Source organism: Rhinoraja longicauda, chromosome 6 (genome assembly GCF_053455715.1).
Source record: "Rhinoraja longicauda isolate Sanriku21f chromosome 6, sRhiLon1.1, whole genome shotgun sequence".
Classification (NCBI taxonomy): domain Eukaryota; kingdom Metazoa; phylum Chordata; class Chondrichthyes; order Rajiformes; family Arhynchobatidae; genus Rhinoraja; species Rhinoraja longicauda.
The window spans coordinates 51,281,550-51,308,454 of NC_135958.1; the positions used below are offsets into that span (position 1 = coordinate 51,281,550).

At 48.0% G+C, this 26,905-nt stretch overlaps 2 protein-coding genes and 1 pseudogene across 2 annotated transcripts in view; 1 reads left to right on the forward strand and 2 right to left on the reverse strand.

Annotated features, from left to right (window-relative positions):
* LOC144594895 (queuosine-tRNA galactosyltransferase-like) overlaps nt 1-21,715 on the reverse strand; it is a 293,958-nt gene extending 272,243 nt beyond the window's left edge. The window contains exon 1 of the mRNA XM_078401817.1: nt 21,598-21,715. The gene's annotated coding sequence lies outside the window, so the exon portion shown is untranslated. The remainder of the gene's footprint in view (nt 1-21,597) is intronic.
* On the forward strand, nt 19,461-19,712 carry LOC144594894 (large ribosomal subunit protein eL43 pseudogene; annotated as a pseudogene).
* The window catches only part of LOC144594733 (uncharacterized), a 79,629-nt gene continuing 74,042 nt past the window's right edge, over nt 21,319-26,905 (reverse strand). The window contains exons 9-11 of the mRNA XM_078401576.1: nt 23,467-23,503; nt 23,044-23,185; nt 21,319-21,610 (exon numbers count right to left, since the gene is read on the reverse strand). Of these exons, the coding sequence (XP_078257702.1) occupies nt 21,319-21,610; nt 23,044-23,185; nt 23,467-23,503 (471 nt within the window). The remainder of the gene's footprint in view (nt 21,611-23,043; nt 23,186-23,466; nt 23,504-26,905) is intronic.

Consider the following 26,905-nt stretch of genomic DNA (forward strand, 5'->3'; position numbering starts at 1 on the left):
AACTAAACTAAACTAAAATATCACTTGGTACACGTCCAAGAGAACAGAAATTCTTCAAGTTGGAGCATTGTTTATAGATTCATACAGCATGGAAACAGGCCCTTCGGCCCAACTTGCCAACACCGACCAACATGCCCCATCTACACTCATCCCTCCTGCCCGCGTTTGGCCCATATCCCTCTAAACATGTCCTATCCATGTATCCATCCAATGTTTCTTAAACGTTGTGATTGTACCTGCCTCAACTATCTCCTCTGGCAGCTCGTTCCATACAGCCTTCACCATTAGTGTGAAGAGGTTAGCCGCCAGCTTCCTATTACATCTTCCCCCCCTCACCTTAAATGTCTTGATTTTCTTTACAATAATATCTTGCTTTCTACATCACCTCAATCTGGCAATTAAACCTAGAGACTTGTATCCAGAAATTTCACACCAACCATTGACACATGAATATTTTTGAAAGAACAAGAGGCACAGTAGGAAGAGACCATTCAGCCCATTTTGCCTATGCTAGTCGTGCCATCTCATTAGACCTTTTTCTTGCTCTTCCTTCTCAGTACTATAATGCTTTCGTTCATTAGAAGCTAAATTCTATCAGTTAGTTTGTCTCCTACCCCCATCTCAATCATCATTCCAAACCAATGTGCCATTCCTTTACAGGTAACACGAAGGACATCCCCCAAATCAGGATATTGACATTAGTAATAAAAGCATTTTATACTTGCATCTTCCTCTGTAATACATTCCATTGAAGTCTTTATGCTACAGCAAAAGTCTCTGGAAATCATGATGTGATTTACACACATGATCACCTTGCCTGTTCCTTGGACCTTCTCCGAGCCAACAATGATCTATCCTATATTTTCCTTGAGCTACATCCCCTTCGATGTCTCATTTTCACACCTTACACTTCCTTATCTCGGTCCCCCTCTCCCCTGACTCCCAGTCCAAAGAAGGGTCACGACCAGAAACTTCACCCATTCCTTCTATTCGGAGATGCTGCCTGTTCCGCTGAGTTACTCCAGCATTTTTTGTCTACCTTTCATGATAAGATGTGTAGTGCAAGGTAAACCCGGCAAAGTCCAATCAAGGATAGTCCGAGGGCCACCAATGAGGTAGATAGTAGTTCAGGACTTCTGTCGCCTTTACTCTCAATGTACACTGCAGCTCCCAGGAGTTACGATGTGATGTGCATACATCATCAACCATACATCATCAACCACGGCTGTGCCACTGTGCCGCCCAAATTGTTTCAGTTCATTTGCCATTTCAATATGAAACAGCCCACCATCCTCAATGATTTCAGTTTGAATTGGACTTTCATATTGCGTTTGCAAGTTTTTACAGTGAATTTAATTATCTGCACTCAGTTTCAGTTTAGGGCTACTCCTCCAGGGAACATGGTATCGCTGTGGAAACAATCACGGTCCTGAACAGAGTGAGAGATTACAGTTTGGGAGAGATTAAATTCTCAAGGTTATTACTGTTTGCCAAATTATGATCAAAAGTCCCTGAAAGTCAAAGTTAAAACAAAATGTGTAACCTCTCAACAAAACACACCCACGTGCAAGTTAAAATCTCTCTTTAAAGTGAAAGAGTATTCTATTCGCATAGAAATTGTGGTTTATAGAGTCTGACACATGGGGAAATTATTTTCTTAGCAAATTATCGCCAACAGAGAGAGGAGAACATGTCCCTTATTTATAGAATGCTTTAATTCATGGTCATTTTTAACAGAGGAAATGGTCTCTCTGCAGCCAAGAATGGCTTAGGTAACTCAGACCACCTGTAATTCCACCACTGCAATGGACCATTCTGCTCCCCAAGATGTCCATAGCATGGACTTCCTCAGGATGGAGAGTCATGAACACATGCCATAAACAGGGCACTCACCATGAAAAAACCCTTCCCGGTCCCCATCACAGCTGAACGTAGGGAGTGGAAGACCCTGCTCCTATTCAAAAGCCCCGAACTATTACTCTGAGCCTTGTGGACACCAAGTCAATGGCTGCCTGCTCAATGCAAGCCAGCGATCCTGGCAGTGCCACCGAACCACCATGCCACAAAATCAAAATAGGTGAAATCTTTCCATCACAGTAAGAGTGCCTTGGTGACCACTCGTTCTGCAGTGGGCAAGAAATTCAGAAACATAGCAAAAATATGCCATGGAATGATCCAGTGCAGAGGACACTGAGAATTGTGTCTCATTATATATTGATACCTCATTATGTGAATTAAAGCATTTCATAAATAAGGGACATGTTTTCCTCCTTCTTTTGGAAATAATCTGATAAGGAAATAATTTCCCCATATGACAGACCATATGACAAGAGGTTTGGCTGAAGATCTGGCAAGCTCACTCTGTAAATACAGTGGCAAAATACAGCATTGGTAATTATTTTTATTAGTAACTGTCTGTACATCGTGAATGTCCCAACTGTAATCATGTATTGTCTTTCCGCTGTCTGGTTAGCATGCAACAAGAGCTTTTCACTGTACCTCTGTACATGTGACAATAAACTAAACTAAAACCTAAAGGAACCTAAAGAAAAATAATTTAAAATACAGAAGACAAGAGATCTGGACACAAAATGCTGGACTAACTCAGTGGGTCAGGCAGCATCTCTGGAGAAAAGGAATAGGTGACGTTTCGGGTCGAGCTCAGTCAGAACATAGAAACATAGAAAATAGGTGCAGGAGTAGGCCATTCGGCCCTTCGAGCCTGCACCGCCATTCAATATGATCATGGCTGATCATCCAACTCAGTATCCCGTACCTGCCTTCTCTCCATACCCCCTGATCCCTTTAGCCACAAGGGCCACATCTAACTCCCTCTTAAATATAGCCAATGAACTGGCCTCAACTACCTTCTGTGGCAGAGAATTCCACAGATTCACCACTCTCTGTGTGAAAAAAAACTTTCTCATCTCGGTCCTAAAAGACTTCCCCCTTATCCTTAAACTGTGACCCCTTGTTCTGGACTTTTCCCAACATCGGGAACAATCTTCCTGCCCCTGAAGAAGGGTCTTGACCCAAAATGTCACCTATTCCTTTTCTCCAGAGATGCTGCCTGACCCGCTGAGTTACTCCAACATTTTGTGTCTATCTAGGGTGTAAACCAGCATCTGCAGTTCCTTCCTACACTGACTAGAAGTCTAGCTGTTTAATATTTCTTTAAAAATCGACTTTCTGAATGTATACGTTTAGTTTGATTAATGCCCAAAATGAATGTACATGAGTGGCAAAATGGATACAATGGACAACTGTTCTGGTCCATCACTGTCAACTGAACTATGCGCAGAGGGTGCACAAAGACCACAGTGTTGTGGTCCTATCTCTGATTGTTCTTTCCTCAAGGACAGTGTCTTAATTCACTTTAAACTACGCACTTTTAGCCTGTGAAACAAAGAAAATTTGACAAATTGAGACAATTTTATCAGCACTGTGCTTCTGACGTGGGTTATGACAATGACAATGCGCTGTGATACAATGGGGTTGATAGTCATGCAGGTGGATTCTGTTGTTAAACATAAAATGCTGGAGTAACACAACGGGACAGGCAGCATCTCTGGATAGAATGAATGGGTGACGTTTCAGGGTCGAGACCCTCCTTCAGACCTGACCCTTCTCGACCCGAAACATCACCCATTCCTACTCTCCAGAGATGCTGCCTGTCCCGATGAGTTACTCCAGCTTTTTATGTCTATCTTTGGTTTAAACCAGCATCTGCAGTTCCTTCCTGCACATGGATTCTGTTGTATTGCATCTGTTTCACAGATTTGTCCTTCAACTGATACGATGCTCTGTTAGGATATTTGAAAAGGGAGTCCCATCTTATCGTAAGAACCTTGAGGACAGGCATCGAGTTTATTTTCATGATTCTTTGCTAATTGTTCTCCACACAGCAGCTTGAGTTTTGTAGGGGTGTAACTATGCAATAGTGCATTGGCCACCTGTTTTACAACGGCTTTTTAAAATCCAAAGATTTTTAGTTTAGTTTAGTCTAGAGATACAGCGCGAAAACAGGCCCTTCGGCCCACCGATTCCGCGCCAACCAGCGATCCTCACACATTAACACTATCCTACACACACTCGGGACAAATTACACTCAACCTACGCCAATTAACCTACAAACCTGTTCATCTTTGGAGTGTGGGAGGTAACCGAATATCTCGGGGGAAAACCCACGCAGGTCACGGGGGGAACGTACAAACTCCTCACAGGCAGCAACCGTAGTCGGGATCGAACCCAGGTCTCTGGCGCTGTAAGGCAGCAACTCTACCGCTGCGCCACCGTGCCAAGAAAGGTAAACGTGGGCAGAGGAGTTAGTAGGCTGTTGATTCACTTATACTTGCTCAGTATCGTGGTAAAGATAAAAGGCCACCTGTTTTGTCCACAGTTTGAGAACAGGGTAGGTTGCAAACATAGCTCCAGTTGACCAGATTCTGGTTTATCAGCAAGCTGGATTCCATTAGCACTTACAACGATGATCCCTGACACGACCAAAAATAGATTCTCATGTCTACACTGTTCCTCTTTTCTCAGCTTTGCGGAAAGCTTAGTGTGCCTACCACTAAGCTAAATTAGGCCGAAAGGGCCAGTGTTTGAACTCTGCTCTATGCTGAATGAGTTGACCCCAAGTGAGAATTCTACAGCAGGGCCACACACTCATTTCATTCCTGCCATCGGGAAGAAGGTACAGGAGCCTGAAAACTGTGACGTCCACGTTCAGGAAGTTTCTTCCCCACAGCCATCAGGCTATTAAACACTACAACCTCAAATAAGCTCTGAACTTCAATAGACTATTATTATTATTATTATTATTATTACACTCCTATTGTTTGTTTTTTGAGTATGTGTGTGTGTGTATATATATATATACACACAAGTACACACGTATATACATGTATGTATAAATATATATATATCCATATATATATCCATATATATATATGGATATAAACATAGCACAAAAAGTAAGGAAATTTGTGTTTGGTAGATTATTTCTTTGTTGTAACAATGCTTCTTGGCAATAAATCTTATACCTTTGGAAAGCCTGTTTATTTCCCTTTTAAATGGTGCCACATTTGTAAGGAACATGCATTTGTGGGATGAGCAGCAGAGCTGAGTATATGGGTTGCGCCCATGAAAAATGTGCCAAATCTTCTCTGCCAATGCCAAACAGCTTATTCTGCTGTTGCTATTGACTCTTGTTTTGAGCTTCTGGTACCCCCAGGTGCTGACAATCAGGTGCCTCGTTGGCTGACTTGCGACAAATGCTGGTTGAAGAATGGGATGCCATCCCACAACAGTGTGTGACCAGGCTGATGACCAGCATGAGGAGGAGGTGCCAGGCTGTTGTGGCTGTGTATGGTTCTTCCACACGCTACTGAGGCTCCTGTTTATTAAATGAATAAATTGTTAAATTGCCAATATGTCTTGTTTCTTCAGACTTCAATCATCCAATCCACCAAACAACACCGAACAAGAGTCAATGGCAGAATAAGCTGTTTGGCATTGGCAGAGAAGATTTGGCAGATTTTTCATGGGCGCAACCCACATACTCAGCTCTGCTGCTCATCCCACAAATGCATGTTCCTTACAAATGTGGCACCATTTAAAAGGGAAATAAACAGGCTTTCCAACGGTATAAGATTTATTGCCAAGAAGCATTGTTACAACTAAGAAATAATCTACCAAACACAAATTTCCTTACTTTTTGTGCTATGTTTATATATATTTATACATACATGTATATACGTGTGTACTTGTGTATATATATATATATACACACACAGACACACACATATATATATATCATGTATATATGTGTGTACTTGTGAGTATGTGTATATTTTCAGACTGAACTTTTGTTTCCCTTTCTCTCTCGTTCATCATATTGTTTACAGTGTACTATGTTTACATATTCTGTTGTGCTGCAGCAAGTGAGAATTTCATTGTTCTATCTGGGACACATGACAATAAAACACTCTTGACTCTTGACTGGTGGGACTGCTCTACCGACAGATGTCGCAGAATTGACTGGCTCAATGCTTATGGATGCAGAGCCGAAAGGTGGGATGAGGTTGGAGAAGGTTCAGCACAGATATGTCGGGCCCAAAGGCTTCCTTCTGTATCGTACGTTTTCTCTGATTCCAGGAAGTCTTTAATTGTTAACTAGAGGAAGCCACACTTTAGTCATTGGTCGTTAAACAAAAAGTAAGACAACTGAATTAGATGTGCCAAAACAATTTATGAATTCTACAAGACTTTGGTAGTTTTTTTCTCTGATGTTTGGAGCAGGAAGAGAGAATGGACCAATTTACTTGCTTCTGACTGCATCCAATAGCTTTAGTGAAATACAAGGTGCTGTGGTAACTCAGCGGGTCAGGCAGCATCTCTGGAGAACATGGATTGGTGACGTTTTGAGTCTGGACTCTTCTTCAGACTTCAGGTCTGAAACGCCCCGGCCCAAAATGTTGCCTATTCGTGTTCTCCAGAGATGCTGCCTGACTCGCCAAGTTATTCCAGCATTTTGTGTTGTCAAGTCAAGTCAAGTCAAATTTATTTGTCACATACACATACTCGATGTGCAGTGAAATGAAAGTGGCAATGCCTGCGGGTTGTGCACAAAAAGAATTACAGTTACAGCATATAAATAAAGTTAATAAGTTACTAAACATAGCACAAAAAGTGTCGACAAAAATTTAGTCTCTGGGGTTATAAAAGTTGACAGTCCTGATGGCCTGTGGGAAGAAGCTCCGTCTCATCCTCTCCGTTTTCACAGCGTGACAGCGGAGGCGTTTGCCTGATCGTAGCATCTGGAACAGTCCGTTACTGGGGACCCTCATGATCTTGCTTGCTCTGGATCTGCACCTCCTGATGTATAGGTCCTGCAGGGGGACGAGTGTAGTTCCCATGGTGCGTTCTGCCGAATGCACTACTCTCTGCAGGGCCATCCTGTCCTGGGCAGAGCTGTTCCCAAACCAGACTGTAATGTTGCCGGACAGGATGCTCTCTACAGCCCCAGAGTAGAAGCAATGAAGGATCCTCAGCGACACTCTGAATTTCCTCAGTTGTCTAAGATGGTAAAGGCGCTGCTTAGCCTTACCCACCAGTGCGGCAATGTGCGTTGCCCACGTCAGATCCTCTGCGATGCGGACTCCCAAGTATTTGAAACTGCTCACCCTATCCACAATAGACCCCTTTATCTCGAGTGGCGTGTACGTCCTTGGATGTTTAGCCCTTCTGAAGTCCACAATCAGCTCCTTTGTTTTAGTGACATTCAAGAGGAGGCTATTGTCCTGACACCAGAGTGCCAGATCAGCCACCTCCTCCCGGTAGGCCTTCTCATCGTTGTTGGAGATCCGGCCCACCACCACAGTGTCATCAGCAAACTTGATGATGGAATTTGAGCTGAACCTGGCCCCACAGTCATGTGTGTACAGGGAGTACAGTAGGGGGCTAAGGACGCAGCCCTGGGGGGGATCCTATGTTCAGGGTGAGGGAGCTAGATGTGTGTTCCCCCATCCTGACCACTTGGGGCCTGGCGGTGAGAAAGTCCAGGACCCAGGCACACAGAGGGGTGCTAAGCCCCAGTTCCAGCAGCTTCTCAACCAGTCTGCTGGGGACTATTGTGTTGAATGCTGAACTAAAGTCAATGAACAGCATCCTCACATAGCCCCCCTGGCTGTCCAGATGAGAGAGAGCGGTGTGTAGAACCTGGGAGACCGCATCATCCGTGGACCTGTTCGGACGGTATGCGAACTGTAGTGGGTCCATGTTGCGAGGAAGGAGGGCGCAGATGTGCTTCTTGACTAGCCTCTCAAAGCATTTCATGACAACCGAGATTTTAACATCTGCAATTGCCCATTGAGGAGAGTCTTTCTCACTTCCATGCTCTCTCTCTCTCTCTCTCTCTGACTCCTTGATGTTTCTGAGGCTGAACCTCAGTCTTATGGCGAGTCCGAAAATGTTGGTTGTAGAAGAAGTTTATTGCAGCCGCAATATTCGAATACAGAGTTAAACAACAAGGTAAAGGACAACCATCACAAACTTACTGTCTTCCTTGAAGACTTCGCCGAACTAACTAAATCGGGCGCCAAACGCGCACATGACATCGCTGGCCAATCAGCGATGTCGCTCCCTGGACCAATCCCCATGGTCGCGTTCCCACGTGACCTCGCTGGCCAATCCGAGGGTTCGACGACCTGGACCATTCTCTATGGTCGCTACATGACCCCCCCCAGAACCCGAGGTGCGGAACCTAGCAGGGAGCCGGATTTCGCGACCATAACGAGTACGGAGAGGGACAGCCTGAACCACAGGAGCCGGAGGTTCCGGACTTGGCGGAACAGCCGGAACGGGAGGTTCTGGAGGAACTACCGGAACGGGGGGTCCTGGAGGAACTGCCGGAACGGGGGGTCCTGGAGGAACTGTCGGAACGGGGGGTCCTGGACTGAGCGGAACTAACGGAGGTCGGCCTCTCCTAGGGGTTTGACCGACCAGGACTGGTTGATCCGGATCCAAATGGGCAGGTTTGAGCCGGGACACCGAGACGAGCTCACTCTTGCCGCACATGTCTAAGGTGAAGGTAGCCGTTCCCTTACGCAAAACCCGGAACGGCCCTTGATAGACCCTCTGCAACGGGGCGCGATGGGCATCTTTACGCAAAAAAACAAACTCACAGTCCTTCAGGGAAGACGGTTCATGTACCATGGGACACCCATGACGTGAAGTCGGAACTGGAGCCAGGGAGCCCACCCGTTCCCGGAGAGATGCTAACACCGATGGGACTGTAGGCAGCTGGTCTGAAGGGTCAGGAAACAGATCTCCGGGTACTCGAAGTGTCGAGCCATATACTAGCTCTGGGGACGACGCACCGAGATCTAGCTTAGGAGCAGTCCGGATGCCCAAAAGAACCCAAGGGAGTTGGTCTACCCAGTCCGGGCCTTCAAGCCTTGCACTGAGGGACGCCTTAAGTTGGCGGTGGAACCTTTCTACGAGTCCATTTGCCTGGGGGTGATATGCAGTCGTGGGTTGTAACTTGGACCCGTACAGTTCTGCCAGCGCGGCCCAGAGGGACGAAGTGAACTGTGGCCCTCTGTCAGTGGTAATAACTGCCGGGACCCCGAAACGAGCTACCCAATGAAGGGCCAAAGTCCTAGCACAAGACGCGGACGAAATATCAAACAATGGGAAAGCCTCTGGCCACCGGGTGAACCGATCCACCACCGTGAGGAGGTGGGTGTAGCCCCGGGAGGAAGGTAAAGGCCCGACCAAATCCACGTGGATGTGGAAAAAACGAACAGCCGGGACCTCGAAATCCTGAACGGGGGGCTGGACGTGGCGCTGGACTTTAGCGGTCTGACAGGGCACGCAGGAACGTGCCCACCCCGCTACCTGTTTCCGCAGGCCATGCCAGACAAACCTCGCTGCTACCAAGGCAGAGGTGGAGCGGATGGACGGGTGCGCCAGCCCATGAATGGCATCGAAAACCCGGCGCTGAAGGGAGGGCGGTACTACCGGCCTGGGACGGGGAAGAGAAACATCGCACCAGACTTTCGTGCCCTCCGACCCACAAGCTACCTGGGCCAACTTCAATCCCGAAGTGGTGGACCGGTAAGTCGAAACGGTATCCGCTAGGAGCTGTGCCTCCGCAAGCTCCTGGGGATCCACTTCGCAGTCCACCGCCGAAATAGGGGGAAAAGCAGGTCTAGACAGGGCGCCAGCAACGGCATTAAGCTTACCCGCGACATGACGGACATCGGTGGTAAATTCGGAGATAGCAGTCAGGTGCCGCTGCTGGCGGGCCGACCATGGGTCAGACAATTTCAAAAAAGCAAATGTTAATGGCTTGTGGTCCGTAAATGCCACAAATGGGCGGCCCTCGAGGAAGTACCTGAAATGACGAACAGCTAAATAGAGAGCCAGAAGCTCTCGGTCAAATGCGCTATACTTCAGCTCGGCCGAATTTAGTTGCCGGCTGAAAAACGCTAAAGGCTGCCAACGGCCACCGACCTGCTGCTCCAGAACCCCGCCCACCGCCACGTCAGAGGCGTCAACCGTCAGGGCCGTGGGGGCGGAGGGGCTCGGATGGACCAACATGGTGGCGTCTGCCAAGGCTGCCTTAGCTGCTGTAAAAGCCGACTCAGCGGTCGGGGACCACAACAACTCTACCGGATTCCCTGCAAGGCATTGGAAAAGTGGGCGCATGACTCGCGCAGCTGCCGGAACGAACCTATGGTAGAAATTAACCATGCCTACGAACTCCTGTAGCCCTTTTACTGTGGTGGGCCTGGGAAATGCCCGGATAGCCTCTACCTTCTCGGGCAAAGGGGAGGCGCCGGCAGGGATAATTCTGTGCCCTAGAAAATCAAGAGCAGGAAGGCCGAATTGACATTTGGAGGGTTGGATAATGAGCCCGTGGTCTTGGAGCCGCTGGAACACGGTCCGCAAATGGGCCTGGTGTTCCTGCACGGAGGGGCTGGCGAACAGGATGTCGCCTAAATAAATAAACAAAAATGGTAAACCCCGGCCCACGCGGTCCATCAGTCGCTGGAAAGCCTGTGCCGCGTTCTTTAAACCGAAAGGCATACGCAACCATTCAAACAACCCGAACGCAGTAATTGTTGCAGTTTTCTGTATGTCCTCCGGTCGCACCGGAATCTGATGGTATCCTCGCACCAAATCGATTTTGGAAAACACCACCGCTCCTTCCAGCCCAGATGAAAAATCCTGTAGGTGCGGTATGGGGTAGCGATCAGCCGTGGTGACAGCATTGAGACGCCGATAATCGCCACATGGTCTCCACCCCCCAGATGCCTTGGAGACCATGTGTAACGGCGAGGCCCACGGGCTGTCTGACTGACGGACAATTCCCATTTCCTCCATTTTCCTGAACTCCGCCCTTGCCACCACCAGTTTGTCTGGCGGTAGTCTCCTGGCCCGAGCGAAAACGGGAGGGCCTTCGGTGCGGATGTGATGGACCACACCGTGCTTAGCCGAAGGCGTGTCAAAACGTTGGACGAGCAGCTCTGGAAACTCTGCCAGAATCGCAGCATACGAGTCGGGGGCCGCGACGACGGCCTGGACAGTAGGGCTGGGCGAGGAGGCGATTGTCGGAGCGACGTGCTCATCTTCGGCGGAGGGTCGGAGGTCGTTACCGCGGACATCAGGAACCAGTGAAAAAGTCCAGAGAAAATCTGCGCCCAGGATCGCTTGTTTGACGTCGGCTATGATGAATGGCCATTCGTACGTGCGGAGGCCTAACACAAGGGACATCTTCCGTGTACCGAAAGTGCGAATTGGGCTGCCATTAACCGCGATGAGGGTGGGACCTGTCTTACCCGATCTGGTTTCGAGGTCGGTCGGCGGCACTATGCTGACGATGGCTCCCGTGTCTACCAAAAATTCTGTGTCCGTGAATCGATCATGGACATAGAGGCGCCGGTTCTGGCCAATCGTAACTGCCCCTATGTACGATCGGCCGAGGCATTTCCCGCGAAGGTACAAGGCAAACGGCAGTTGCGGGATTCGTTACCCCATCGTAGGTGATAATAGCACCAGCCGCGCTTGTGCGGATCTTTTTGGCGGGCTTTCGGAGAATTGGCGGGAGACGTGGCGCCATCTTGCCGTCGCTGTGGCGTGGTCACTGATGTCGAGACTTTGTTGATCGAACCACTTGCCTTGTTTTTTGCCGCTATGAACGCGTCCGCTTTCGCTGCATATGCTTCGGGGTCCTTAAAAGAACAATCCGTGAGCAGCAGTCGGACATCCTCGGGAAGTTTCTCGCGGAATGCCTGTTCGAACATAGGGCAATCCGTATGCTCACCGGCTAGCATCATCATTTCGGCCATGAGGACGGAAGGCAGTTGGTCTCCAAGATCTGGTAGGTGCAGAAGTTTTGCCGCACCACCATGCTTATTAAACCCGAAGGTTCGCAGTAATACTTTCTTCATGGCCTCGTACTTGTTTTCCACAGGTGGATTCACGATGAACCGCATCACGCGCTTGGTTGTGTCCGGCGATAGAGCGCTGACGAGGTAGTAGCACATCGTGGATTCGTCCGACACCTTCTTTATATGAAATTGAGCCTCGGTGTGGATAAACCAAGCTTGCGGTGCGTGCGTCCAAAACAACGGAAGATGAACGCTTCCCGCGCTTGACTCCGGTGTGCCCGGCTGAGTCATCGTCAACGAGGCGTCGGGTTCCTGCTCAGTCGGTGATCGTCCAGATCACGTCGGGGTCACCAATATGGCGAGTCCGAAACTTGTTGGTTGTAGAAGAAGTTTATTGCAGCCGCAATATTCGAATACAGAGTTAAACAACAAGGTAAAGGACAACCATCACAAACTTACTGTCTTCCTTGAAGACTTCGCCGAACTAACTAAATCGGGCGCCAAACGCGCACATGACATCGCTGGCCAATCAGCGATGTCGCTCCCTGGACCAATCCCCATGGTCGCGTTCCCACGTGACCTCGCTGGCCAATCCGAGGGTTCGACGACCTGGACCATTCTCTATGGTCGCTACAGTCTCACATTTAACCCCAAATTTAGTTCAGTACAGGCCTGGAGTTCCATCAAGAGCAGATGTTTCCATCTCTGACCATTGGCGTCAGCTCATTTGTTGCCGAAACCCTCACCCATGGCCAATAGACAATAGGTGCAGGAGGAGGCCATTCGGCCCTTCGAGCCAGCACCGCCATTCAATGTGATCATGGCTGATCATTCTCAATCAGCACCCCGTTCCTGCTTTCTCCCCATACCCCTGACTCCGCTATCCTTAAGAGCTCTATCCAGCTCTCTCTTGAATGCATTCAGAGAATTGGCCTCCACTACCTTCTGAGGCAGAGAATTCCACAGATTCACAACTCTCTGACTGAAAAAGAATAATCTCTGGACTGTTTAACACATTCTGGGCAAGTGACTAAATTCTGTTTATCATCATGAGAAGCTCTGCCTCCAATCACACCAAATCCCATTCACTCATGTGCTCAGTGATCTACATTGTTTCACAGTGAAGCAAAGCCTTGATTTAAAATCTTTGTGTCCAAATTATTTTTGCTCCTTCATGTCTTTAGTCTCCCCCACACTCAGAGGCTGCACAATATCAGTCACTCCCGGAGAAGCACCCATTGTAATCAGGTGACTGTGCCTTCACTTGCCTAGCCCGTCTGCTAGGATTGGTACTCTACCTCTCCTCACCATCTGACAATAGCTTAGCGGCAATATCTACACTATATTCTTCCCGAGAACCTGTTTAGACTAGAGATATAGCGTGGAAATAGGCCCTTCGGCCCACCGAGTCCAGTTACTATTTGTCTGTTAGTTATAGCTTGAAGCCGTTGTGGGTGCAGAAAGGTTTCGCCAGGATATCACCAGGATTTGAGGGCTTGGGTAGGCTGGGATTTTTTTTCCCCCCTGGAGTTTTGGAGGCCGAGGAAAATTACCAGAGCTTTTTCCCCCAGGACCCCTCGGGTGGCACAGTGGTGCAGCGGTAGAGTTGATGCCTTGCAGCGCCAGAGACCCAGGTTCGATCCTGTCTACGGGTGCTGTCTGTAAGGAGTTTGTACATTCTCCCTGCGACCGCATGGGTTTTCTCCAGATGCTCTGGTTTCCTCCCACACTCCAAAGACGTACATGTGTGTAGGTTCATTGGCTTCGGTAACTGTAAAATTGTCTCCAGTGTGTGTGGTGGGTTAGTGTACAGGGTGATCGCTGGTCGGCGCGGACTCGGTAGGTTGAAGGGCCAGCTTCCACGCTGTATATATGAAGTCTACGGCGGCACGGTGGCGCAGCGGTAGAGTTGCTGCCTTACAGCGAATGCAGCGCCGGAGACTCAGGTTCGATCCTGACTACGGGCGCCGTCTGTACGGAGTTTGTACGTTTTCCCCGTGACCTGCGTGAGTTTTCTCCGATATCTTCGGTTTCCTCCCACACTCCAAAGACGTACAGGTTTGTAGGTTAATTGGCTGGGGAAATGTAAAAAGTTGTCCCTAGTGGGTGTAGGATAGTGTTAATGTGCGGGGATCGCTGGGCGGCGCGGACCCGGTGGGCCGAAGGGCCTGTTTCTGCGCTGTATCTCTAAAAAAATCTAAAAGTCTAAAATACAAAGTTGACACTTTCTCTCTTTCCATTCGTGTTGCTTGACATGCTGAGTGCTTCCAACATTTTCTGCATTCAGCATGTTTTTTTATTTTCATTTATGGTTGAGTGACGCTGTCTTACAAATGAGGTGTTAAACCAGACTCCACCGTGCTCTGAAGTGCATGCTGGAGACCCCACTGTGCCAATTGAAAGAGCAAGTAATTATCGCAAAGCAATATAAGGATCTCAAACAACAATGGAAATACATATTGTTTGCCTTTTGCGGCATGTTAAGCGGGTACGCAAATTGATTGCCATAACATTGCAACAGTGACCATACTTCAAAGGTATGTCAGTGACTACAAAATACTTTGGAACATCCAGCCGTTGTGAAAAAGCACTACAAGCCTTGTTTTCAGCCCAGTTACTAATTCTGTTAGTAATAGCTGGCAGTTGCTATGGGTGGTGAAAAGTTCCACCAGGATGTGACCAGGACTTGAGGGCTTGGATAGACTGGGATTTTGTTCCCCTGGAGTGTTGGAGGCTGAGGGAAATTATAGACGTGCACAAAATCACCAGAGGGATAGAGGCGTGAATGGTTAGATTGTTAGAGCAGTCCAGGACTGGAGGGCATCGGCTTAAGGTGAGAGGATAAAGATTTAGAAGAGAGCTGAGGGGCATTTCAGCTGAGGGTGTTGTGCACGTGGAACAACCTTCTGGAGAAGACAGAGGAGGCAGGTGCAATGGCCATGCTTAAAAGTCATGTCAACACCTGCATGGATCGGAAAGGTTTAGAGGGATATGGACTGAACACAGCCAAACAGGACCGGCTCAGTTATAAAACCTGGTTGGCAAGGACAAGTTGACAAAGGGCCTGTTTCCACGCAAGCGACTCCAACTCGATTAGCCATTCAGATGCCATTGACAGTTATAACGGGAAACAAGATTCGCCAGGGGACGTACATAAATACCGTCTATCTTCATAGAAGACACTGGCGCATCAAGGGTCAAGACAATGAATAAGATTGAGCAGAGGAATAAATCATGGATTTGTGTAAGGGTAGTCACATTCAGCTCATTTACTGGAGTTCTTTGAGCATGGTTGAGAGAATGAGAAGGAGGCCAGTAACGGTGGTATTTGGGGATTTAGAGAAGGCTTTCAATAAGATACAACGCAGGGGGTAGTGAACAAGGTTGGAGCATATAGAAACGAGGCCAAAATAGTAGCTTGAATCGAGAGTTAATTAGCGATAAAAATCAACAAAGAATAGGGATATGCAGTTCTTTCTCAGGTTAGCAGGCCTGAGTAGTGTGAGTAGTGGGATACTGCAGGGAACAATGTTTGACACAATTATTCACCATGTACATCGGTGATCTAGTTGAGACCATCAAAAGTAATATTCCCAAGCCATAACAAAGCTAACCGGGAAGGTGCGTAATGATAAGGATGCCAAAAGGCTACAAGGGAGTATAGAAAAGCTAAATGAGGGGTAGTCGCATATATGTAGAAAAATGTTAGTCATCACTTTGAAGGGAAAGTGATGTAGGGTGAGAAACGAGTGAGGAAAGTAAAATGGAAATACTGGCCCACAAACAATTTTCTGGCAACTGATCGTCCCGCACATCCCTTAACCTGGACAAAATCACAAAATTGAAATCTCCCCCCCCCCCCCCCAAATGGTGGTGCCCAGGCTGGGTGAGGCGGCCGATCTCAACCTCATTGGCACTCCTGCGCTGATCGGCGGGTCGACTTTGCCCCCTCCGGCCAAGGCTCTGGAACGTCGGCCCAGCCGGAGCCAGCAGATCCACTCCCATAACCGACTTCCAAGGTCGATTTTGCGGGTCGGTATCAAGGCCTCTTCGCTGATGGCCCAGGTACTGATGGACTCCTCTCGGAGGCCGCGACCTCTGTAGGTCCGGCAAAACGGATAATCCAAAAATGGGTGGTGGACCCCCACTGGCAAAGGACAGTAGCCATTGGATATTGCCTCACGGAATCTCAGTGGCTGGGTCTTCCGCTGCCAGTGTATTTGTTGTATGAACTGGATATTTGCTGCACACGGTAGCGCAGCGGTAGAGTTGCTGCTTTATAGCGAATGCAGCGCCGGAGACTCAGGTTCGATCCTGACTACGGGTGCTGCACTGTACGGAGTTTGTACGTTCTCCCCGTGACCTGCGTGGGTTTTCTCCGAGATCTTCGGTTTCCTCCCACACTCCAAAGACGTACAGGTATGTAGGTTAATTGGCTGGGTAAATGTAAAAATTGTCCCTAGTGGGTGTAGGATAGTGTTAATGTACGGGGATCGCTGGGCGGCACGGACTTGGTGGGCCGAAAAGGCCTGTTTCCGGCTGTATATATATGATATGATATGATATGATAATTAGGTCTGACCCAACACGTCCAACTCTGTAGTTATTGTCATAAAACCATCTCTTGCAAAACCCACACTAGGCTGTACTGTGAAGTGTTTGTCAATCTAGGTTTCCTGTTTGATGAAAACATTTGGGCTTCAGAATTGCATGCATTGGTCAGCGTAGAATCTTTACAAGTCAACTACTTTTCAAATTCTATTTCTTGTGCGTTTTTTTCTTTTCCTATCCCTGCCATTTAGTCAATAAGTTGTCTCCCTGCTGGGGTAAAAACAGGCTCAGGACTTGAGGTCCCCAATGCTCGTAATTGTATTTCCACTTTGTATTTGGGGAGGAGCCTCATTATTTTCAACATTGAGAAGATGGGCACACATTGCAAAATTAGAATGAGTGTTATTTCCTAAATTTCCTGTTTGTGTAACGACCTATTCTGCACGCACTTCAGACGGATGCCCAGTTAATGGCATTTGAAGACCAAGCACAAGACACTCAAAACCTTCTGTTTGGAATGACTTGAAGCTGCTCCTGTCTTTTAATAAGACCTTGGATGATCCAGTCAAAATCCCAAATTTTGCTTTCTCAATTACCTGTGGGTCCCCATCTTAGTCACGTGTGCGACCAAAAATATGGAAAATTGTAGAATACATCTCTTCTAATTCTGAAAGCATTACAGGTATATTGTTTTGTACTGAATATATGACTTATATATGTCGAAGTTTATCCAGTGAAAATTTTATATGTTATGCTGACAATGTTTGTTTAGGGTCAGAGGTCAAATATGACTGGTCACATGTGTGACTTCACACGGAAGCTTTTTTTTTCATAACTCAGTTTTATCTTACAAACTCTGTGAATTTATAAAAGCTAGAATGTTCATACCTTTAGCAGACTATGCATTATAGTTCTGTAGGTAGGAAAATAGCGATGTGACATTTTGGTTCACTTTCCAAAGAATGGCCCTGTGGCGATCTTTCACCATGATCGTTATCAAGTACCCATCGAGCTCTGCTTAAAAAATCCAAAGGCATCACCTTTTGAGAAGTGTGTTCAAAATATTTTGCCTCGTGCTTGTCTTAAATGAACAAGTCTCATTTTTGAACAGTGACCGACCGGCCACCAGTTCTATATTCTCCCACAAGGAAATGGCACTCCTGATCCGCCCTGTGAAAATTGTATTATGTTTCAGCGAATTCTGCGTCACACTTCTGAACTCCAGCGGATACATTAAAATAAACTGCAATTGCCTGTGTGGCAGCTTTGGTGGCCAGAGTCACAATTTCAGTGATATTTCCCAATTGGGTTACATGCACTGTTTTCGGCCTTTCAGAAACATGTATTGTTAGTCAAAAGGGTCTCGCTTCCAAATAATTGGTATTAAATGTTCTTAAGTAACTCGAATGAACCCAACTGGACTCGTGCCTCCTGTAAGAGAGATGGCACTTGATGCCAGAGTGGCATCACCTTGGTGAATTCTTACCCCATTCCTCTATGGAATGGAATTCCATCCTTTAACGCAACAACCTAAATCGGGTAGGTAATTTTTAAAAACATTTAAAAATTTTTATTTAGATTTAGAGATACAGCACGGAAACAGGCCCTTCGGCCCACCGAGTCCGCGCCGCCCAGCGATCCCCGCACATTAACACTATCCTACACACACTAGGTACAATTTTTACATATTACCCAGTCAATTAACCTACAAACCTGTACGTCTTTGAAGTGTGGGAGGAAACCAAAGATCTCGGAAAAAAACCCCACGCAGGTCACGGGGAGAACGTACAAACTCCGTACAGACGGCGCCCGTAGTCAGGATCGAACCTGAGTCTCCGGCGCTGCATTCGCTGTAAGGCAGCAACTCTACCGCTGCGCCACCGTGACCGCTGAATATGACTGGAGAGCTTCATTATTCAAGTTATGGTTAGACTTTAATGGGCCAGATTGTTGCTGTTGCATGAAGACTGTGGCCGGAGGAGCCTGGGCCTACAACACCACCTTGTCTGTCATGGTTAAGTCTCCACCCAAGCATAGTTTATGTGGAAGTCTGGGACTTGTTGATTCCATAGTTTACTCCAATTCTACTCAGCACAGCCTGCTTTCGGTGGGATTTGCTGGACTGACACATCAGCCAGGAATGCTTTGGTTTTAAATAGGCAGAGATTTAGAAGGAATAATAAATTTTACTTTAGCATAATATTTTATTTGCTTAATTCTTTGGTTTCTTTATTTTCATGACCTTTTATACATTAACTTTCAATTTTTGAATTTAATTTTAATTTTATCCTTTCGTTTTAAATGTAATCAAACAGGCAATCTAAATTGGAAGCACTCTGCAGTACAACCTCTTGTTGATGTTACAAGAACATTTATGCAACATTCACGAAAAAAACATTTTTTAGTGGGTCCCAAATGTACAGGAAATCTTGTTCTGACAATAAATGCAAATTTAAAGAATATTTCAACATAGATTCTTAAAACCGTTCTGTGAAGCACATATATTTCCAATTTATTTTTCACCACTATAATGCTCACTTTTATCAATAACATTTCAAGAACTTAAACTTGCAGCAATATGATAGGAAAGCTGTGCAAATTGATATAAATCCACAATTATCAAAAAAATTAATATGCTTGTTGCAGTGTTTTTCAATGAAAGCTAGCTTCTTGCTGGTATACAAATATGGGTAATAACGATGATAGAAACAGATGTAATGACTAATGCCGTTCAAGTATTTTCAGAGTTGGCATTGGTTTCTATCACTGCTCAAGAAATGAGGACGAGCCATGAATGAGAGTGTAGGAAGGAACTGCAGATGCTGGTTTAAACCAGCGGTCTCCAAACTGTGGCCCGCGGGCCATTCCGTGCTGCGGGTTCTGTGGTAGCGTGGGAACTTTTTTTTCAGCGGTCAAGATGAATGGTGGTTTATTGTCATGTGTTCACTGCACAGTGGAATTATTTTAGCATAGATCACGACGGACACGAGAGGGGCCGGAGACGCGACGATGGCGAAACGCACGAAGAAAGTGGGGATTGTGGGCAAGTACGGCACCAGGTACGGAGCGCTGCTCCGTAAAATGGTGAAGAAGATCGAGATCGGTCAGCACGCCAAGTACACCTGCTCCTTCTGTGGGAAGACCAAGATGAAGAGGCGAGCTGTTGGATCCTGCATGAAGACTGTGGGCGGAGGAGCCTGGGCCTACAACATCACCTTGTCTGTCATGGTGAAGTCTGCCACCGCCGCCTCCGGGAGTTGAATGATCAGTGAGCACTGACTGGGAATCTCATGTGTACGTCATCAAAGTAGTAAATTAAAGTTTAACAAAACGACAACAAAAAGTAGGAGGGGTAATGCCTCGAGCGCTGGATGTACTGGAGCGGCTCCCGATCCAGGCGAGCCCCAGGCTGCTGCAGGGCCTCCTCCATCACCCTCGACTGGCTCGGCCCGTCGATCGATGTCCCTCTCCTCACCCGACCGACCGACCGCCTGTCCCAGAAGAAACGCCTTCTGCAGCCGACCTTGCAGGTGCTGGAGGCATTGCCCCTCTCCTACCGGCCCACTCATCGAGTCCGTCGTCGCCAGCGGCTCCCTCCTCCTCAGTACTCCGGTCTTCAGGGCCGATCTCGATAGTTTCCGAACTTACACGACAGATAGACTGACGAACTTACACATCAGTTGAGGGCTTGTATGCAGCTGCCGACTGAATAATTTTACATTTTAATGATTTCTTAGCGGAGTGCCCACCCGTGAGTCACTGCGATGCTGACACACACATGGTCACTCCGCTATTACATCATATGATATTTCTATTCAGGGCAAGCGCTCAGTAGGAGGACAGAAGAAACGATTTAAGGGCTGCCTCAAAGTGTTCCTCAAAGACTTGAACATCAACCTCAGCACTTGGGAGTCTCTTGCTCTGGACCGTTCAACCTGGCGTAGCAAGCTCACCACAGGAGCCCGTGCAGCAGAGAACAGACGCACTGCAGAGGCCCAGAGAAAACGCACCGCGCGCAAGGCCCGGGCTACCTCCACTTCCACTGCAGCACCCATCCACTTGTGTCCTACGTGTGGGCGTGCCTTCCGGGCCCGGATTGGCCTCACCAGTCACTTCCGGACCCACAGTCACCAATCCTCCAACTGAAAGTGAAGTCATGGTCATCTTCCAACCCGAAGGACGAACAACAACATTTCTATACTGTCTGCATGCCCACTGTATTTTTTCTGTTTTATAAATAATTGTATATCTACGGTATATATATATATATATTCCAATATTTCAAGCTCTTTTTAAAAATTGAATATTATTTATTTGTTGCCGTATAAACCTCACTAAATTTATAAAACTGACATTTCTTTATTTCTTCCTACGGCCCGCAAAAATGTGCCAAACATATAATGTGGCCCTCATGCTGAAAAGTTTGGAGGCCCTTGGTTTAAACCAAAGAATGACACAAAATAAGCTGGAGTAATTCAGCGGGTCAGACAAGGAATAGGTGACGTTCCAGGTCGAGACCCGTCTGCAGACTCTTCCTGCCCAGTTTCTATTAACTTGTAGATGCTAAAGAGTTTGAACAACTTGGAATTGTTATTTTCTACCTAATCTTTTTTGATCTTTGAACAAAATCTTGGGAGGAGTTTGTACGTTCTCCCCTTGACTTGCCTGGATTTCTCCGAGATCTTCGGTTTCCTCTCACATTCCAAAGACGTACAGGTTTGTATGTTAATTGGCTTCCTTAAAATTGTAAATTGTCCCTAGTGTGTGTCGGACAGCGTTAGTGTGTGGTGATCGTCGTTCGGCACGGACTCGGTGGGCCAAAGGGCCCGTTTCCACGCTGTATCTCTAAACAGTAAAAATGTACTGGTCATAGTCTCTCAGGAGAGTGCTCGGTTTGAATCATTAATTCTTGACACTTCCTCAAGCTGGCCGACCCTGTGCCAGCTTGACACTGGGCCAAGATCCAGGGCCTTTCTATGGGAACAGCTCGGAGTGGTGAAAGGATGATGGAATTCTCGCTCAAGTCCTGAAAAGCAGCCAAATGCCTGCCAAGAGATTTCGTGCAGGGACCATCCCGAGGAAGAGCAAATGTGCTCCCTTCCAAAAGCACCGAGAGAAAAGACAAGCCTGCTCGGCTGTTCATTACCTGCCATTCCCGTCTGCCGGGGCAACACACAATACAGAATCGGATGGGTTTTCTTTCCCCAAACTCAATCCAAGGTGCACCAGCCTCCAAGATGAGGAACGGTTCTGCCTTGCAAAGTACCCTGGCCACCAGTAACTGAAATTCACCCACTCCCCACCGCAAACAATGGATTTACTGGACTATTCCACTCCGAGAGGACACTCTTCACTTACTAATGATGTACTGACAAGAGAACTACTTATTTAACATCTTGGTTTCTTCATCTGACATGCCAAGAGACACATCAATGGGCCACGGATGTTTGCATCCTCCAAAATCAACTGATGGCGATTAAGTCAACGTTTTCAATATAATTTTTGATACCTTTACATGTTTTGTCACGTAATGTGATTAAAACGTCCAATGTTCTCTGCCCAACCTGACGTGGCACTACCAAATGAAAGAGTCAAAAGTCAAAGGTATCACAAAATGCTGGAGTAACTCAGCGGGTCAGGCAGCATCTCTGGAGAGAAGGAATGGGTGACGTTTCGGGTCGAGACCCTTCAAAAGTCAAGAGCGTTTAACCGTCATTCGCACCGACAACGAAGCAACGTACAACAAAAACAACTTACTGTAAAATATAGAAATTGGCCCATTTAAACCGACTGGGAAAGGTTTCTGCATTTCTGCTAAGTCAATAGGAAAGGAAAAGCACAGACTCTGCAATCGTGGGAAAGGAGGAAGACTCAATGGGCAGAATCTTCCGAGCACAGGCCCATTTAGACTTTAGAGATACAGTGTGGAAACAGGCCCTTCAGCCCACCGAGTCTGTGCTGAACCAGCGATCACCCCGTACGCCAAACTACCCTACACACCAGGGACAATTTACAATTTTACCGAAGCCAATCATCCTACACACTTGCACATCTTTGGAGTGTGGGAGGAAACCAGAGCACCCGGAGAAAACCCACGTGGTCACAGTGAGAACGTACAAACTCCGTGCAGACAGCACCCCCTAGTCAGGATCGACCCGGGTCTCTGGCACTGAGAGGCAGCAACTCTACCGCTGCGCCACTGTGCCGCCCTATTCTAGCAAGCTCTTACATGTGAATGGAAGTGTTATTAGTAGACCTCTTATTAATGTGGGGTGACCAGTTTAGTTTACAGAAGAGGGAAGTCTTGGAGCCACAAAACCTGCTTAGGTCAGTTACCCCTGCTACACCCATCTCCATCAGGTGCTTCACTGAAGCCCATTGAGGCCATACTGTACGCTGCGTGTTCATGGGCGCGCCCATGCTTGAGTGCACAATGAATGCAGGACATTTGTTCCCCACTTGCTGGGTAAACTGACCAGAAGAAAACAAATGGGACAATAGGCCAGCTCATGTCCACTGCCGGTCCCGCCGGTCCCGCCCCCCTGACATCAGTCTGAAGAAGGGTCTCGACCCGAAACGTCACCCAAAATACCTTTGTTCTGGACTGATGCAACTGAGCACAGCAGGGTGGAAGTACAGAAGAAGCTGGCAATCATTTGTCAGCACATTTCGCCTCTCGCTCTGCTCTTGCTGCTCAAACCACAATCCAGGCAAATACCACTTCCTCCTTGTGTCTGCATTACATTACCAGGCAATGAAGACCCAAACACAATGCAGTCGACTCTTAGTGCTCGGACCAACCATGCAAGCAACCCGAGAACATAAGCTCTTACATCTTCATCATAGAATGAAGATGGACACAAAATGCTGGAGTAACTCAGCGGGACAGGCGGCATCTCTGGAGAGAAAGAATGGGTGGCGATTTGGGTCGAGGCCCTTCTTCAGACTGATCTGAATGAAGTCATAGAATGAAGTCCTTGATCTCTAGCCATGTCCCAGACAATAGTTAACTCACATATCACTTGCTCGCTCCTGTTCATGCAAAAGCACATCTATTCGAGAGTGTCACAGAGTGTCATCTGTCATAGAGTCATAGAGACCATGTAACAGCCCTTCATCTCATCTTGCCCATGCCGACCAAGATGCTCTCCAAGCTTGTCCCATTTGCCTGTGTTTGGCCCATATCCCTCTAAACCTTTCCTATCCACGTACCTGTCCGAATATTTTTTCAATTTTGTTATTGTTCCTGCATCAAATACCTCCCCTCAGCAGCTTGTTCCATGTACTGTGAAGAAGTTGCCCCTTTGGTTCACCAATTGATACCCAGAAAGCACCTGCCATTTGCAGGACCACTTATAGCCTTCCTCACTTGTTGAAACCCTCAGCTTTTACTTTACTCACCCTGAATGTAAAGGTTAGTGCTCCAATAGATATGCCAAACACCAAAGTCTGAAGGTAAGAATTGACAACCGCAGCATTAAACAGGGAGTGCTAACTTTAATGAATTCTCAAAGTGTTGCCAAACATCCTGATCAGCAGGCAATGGACAGGTTGGTTGTCAGAGTGCTTAACCCTAACCCTAATGTACTCGGCTCTGTGGGACTGGGTGGGCCCGGACCTGCTGGAAGTGTACAACGATATACTCCTAGCAGGCAGCATGTCAGACTCTATGAGGAAGGGCAACATCACCCTGATCTACAAGCAGAAGGGGGAGATGAATGACTTAAGGAATTGGAGACCCATCACATTGTTGAATGTAGACTACAAGATCCTGTCTAAGGCCATCGCCAACCGGGTCAAGTCTGCTCTGGGACAGGTGATCCACCCGGACCAAACCTGTGCTGTACCTGGCAGGAAAATCTCAGACAGCCTGGTGCTGCTGAGAGATACCATTGCCTACGTGCAGGACAGACGGGTGGATGCCTGCCTGGTCAGCTTGGACCAGGAGAAGGCCTTCGACAGGATATCGCACACGTACATGAGGGACGTGCTCTCCAAAATGGGCTTTGGGGAGGGAATCAGGAAGTGGATACAACTGCTCTACTCTGATATCTGTAGTGCAGTCCAAATTAATGGGTGGGAATCAGACAGCTTCCCCGTCAGGTCTGGAGTCAGGCAGGGTTGCCCTCTTTCCCCTGTCTTGTTCGTCTGTTGCATTGAACCCTTTGCCGAATCCATCAGGAAGGATGCGAGCATAAGAGGAGTGACACTGCCAGGCAGTGGGGGCACTCAGGTCAAGGCCTCCCTGTACATGGACGATGTCGCCGTCTTCTGCTCGGACCCAGGGTCGGTCCGCAGACTGATCAGCGTCTGCGACCAGTTTGAGTTGGCCACGGGGGCCAGGGTAAACCGCAGGAAGAGCGAGGCCATGCTCTTTGGCAACTGGCCCGACCGATCTTCCATCCCCTTCACCATCAAGCCTGACTTCCTGAAGGTGCTGGGGATCTGGTTCGGGAAGGCTGGGGCATGTAACAAAAATTGGCTGGAGTGGATAGCCAAGGTGGGGAAGAAGCTGGAGCTGTGGAAGCAGCGCTCCCTCTCCATCACGGGGAAAAACCTGGTCATCAGGTGTGAGGTGCTCTCGGGGCTGCTGTACTTGGCGCAAGTGTGGCCCGTCCCTCCCTCCTACGCCACGGGGATCACCCGGGCCGTCTTCCGTTTCATCTGGGGGTCGGCGATGGACCGGGTGCGACGAGCCACAATGCACAAGTCGGCAGACAACGGGGGTAAAGACGTGCCCAACGTCGCCCTCATTCTGATGGCCACTTTCGTGTGTGGCTGCATCAGGCGGAGCATAGAGCCAAGGCACGTGGGCACCAAATGCCACTACCTGCTGAGGTTCTACCTGTCCCCGGTGTTGCGAAGGATGGGCCTGGCGCAGATGCCACGCAATGTGCCAGTCAGCTGGACATTGCCGAACCATCTGTCGTTTGTGGACAGGTTCTTCCGGACCAACACCTTTGACCACAAGTCCATCGGGCAGTGGTCAGCACGGAACGTCCTGCAGGCACTGCAGGGGAATGACTCCATGGATCCTGTGGCGTGGTTCCCAGAACAGACAGCCCAGCTTGTCTGGCAAAATGCCTCATCGCCAGAACTCACCAACAAGCACCAAGACCTGGCTTGGCTGGCGGTGAGGGGAGCCCTCCCAGTCAGATCCTTCCTGCACCGCCGGAACCTCACTACCAGCGCACGCTGCCCTCGGGACGGCTGCTACGGAGAGGAAACGGTGGCCCACCTCTTCAAAGAGTGTGGATTTGCCAGGAGAGTCTGGAGAGGTCTGCAGGGGTCCCTGTCACGATTCATTCCGAGCAGCTCCGTCACAGAGGACTCTGTGCTCTACGGACTGTTCCCAGGGACGCATTCCGAGACTGACATCGAGTGCTGCTGGAAGGTCATCAACTCGGTGAAAGACGCCCTTTGGTCTGCCCGATCCTTGTTGACCTCCCAGCGGAGCGAGCTGTCCGTCAAGGAATGTTGCCGACTGGCCCACTGCAGACTGCAGGAGTACGTGCTGAGGGACGCTCTGAAGCTCGGTGCAGCCAACGCCAAGGCCCTGTGGGGGAGGACCACAGTCTAGGGTCCTTCCGCTGCTGGACATGGGGGGCAGGGTGTGGTGGAGAGAGACGCCCCTCCAAATAAGGGATATGTATGTAAATGTATGTAAAGGTCTAAGTAAATGCCTGTATTGAATATGTAACCTCCGGGAATGTCGGATGGGTTTGTTTTAAAAACGATGTTTTGTAAATGATATTTATAACTTGAATAAAGTATTTTTTGATTAAAAAAAAAAAAAAAAAAGAGTGCTTATACAGAGACCTGCCATGCTCTCCCTTGCTAACAGCCATTGTGCTATCAGTGGACAAGCTGAAGGAGTATGGGTGTATAAGGTTGCTGGTTTGATCTAATGCTCAAAGTCACTGCTATAAAACTGCTCCTGCAACCTCCCCATAATGGAAGAAAAACTAGCGAAGGTGTGCATGCAGGTTTAAGAAGCAGTCAATCAAGATGGTGAATAGACAATAGACAATAGGTGCAGGAGGAGGCCATTCGGCCCTTCGAGCCAGCACCGCCATTCAATGTGATCATGGCTGATCATTCTCAATCAGTACCCCCGTTCCTGCCTTCTCCCCATACCCCCTGACCCCGCTATCCTTAAGAGCTCTATCCAGCTCTCTCTTGAATGCATTCAGAGAATTGGCCTCCACTGCCTTCTGAGGCAGAGAATTCCACAGATTCACAACTCTCTGACTGAAAAAGTTTTTCCTCATCTCAGTTCTAAATGGGCTACCCCTTATTCTTAAACTGTGGCCCCTTGTTCTGGACTCCCCCAACATTGGGAACATGTTTCCTGCCTCTAACGTGTCCAACCCCTTAATAATCTTATACGTTTCGATAAGATCTCCTCTCATCCTTCTAAATTCCAGTGTATACTTGCAGACATCTCATGCCCC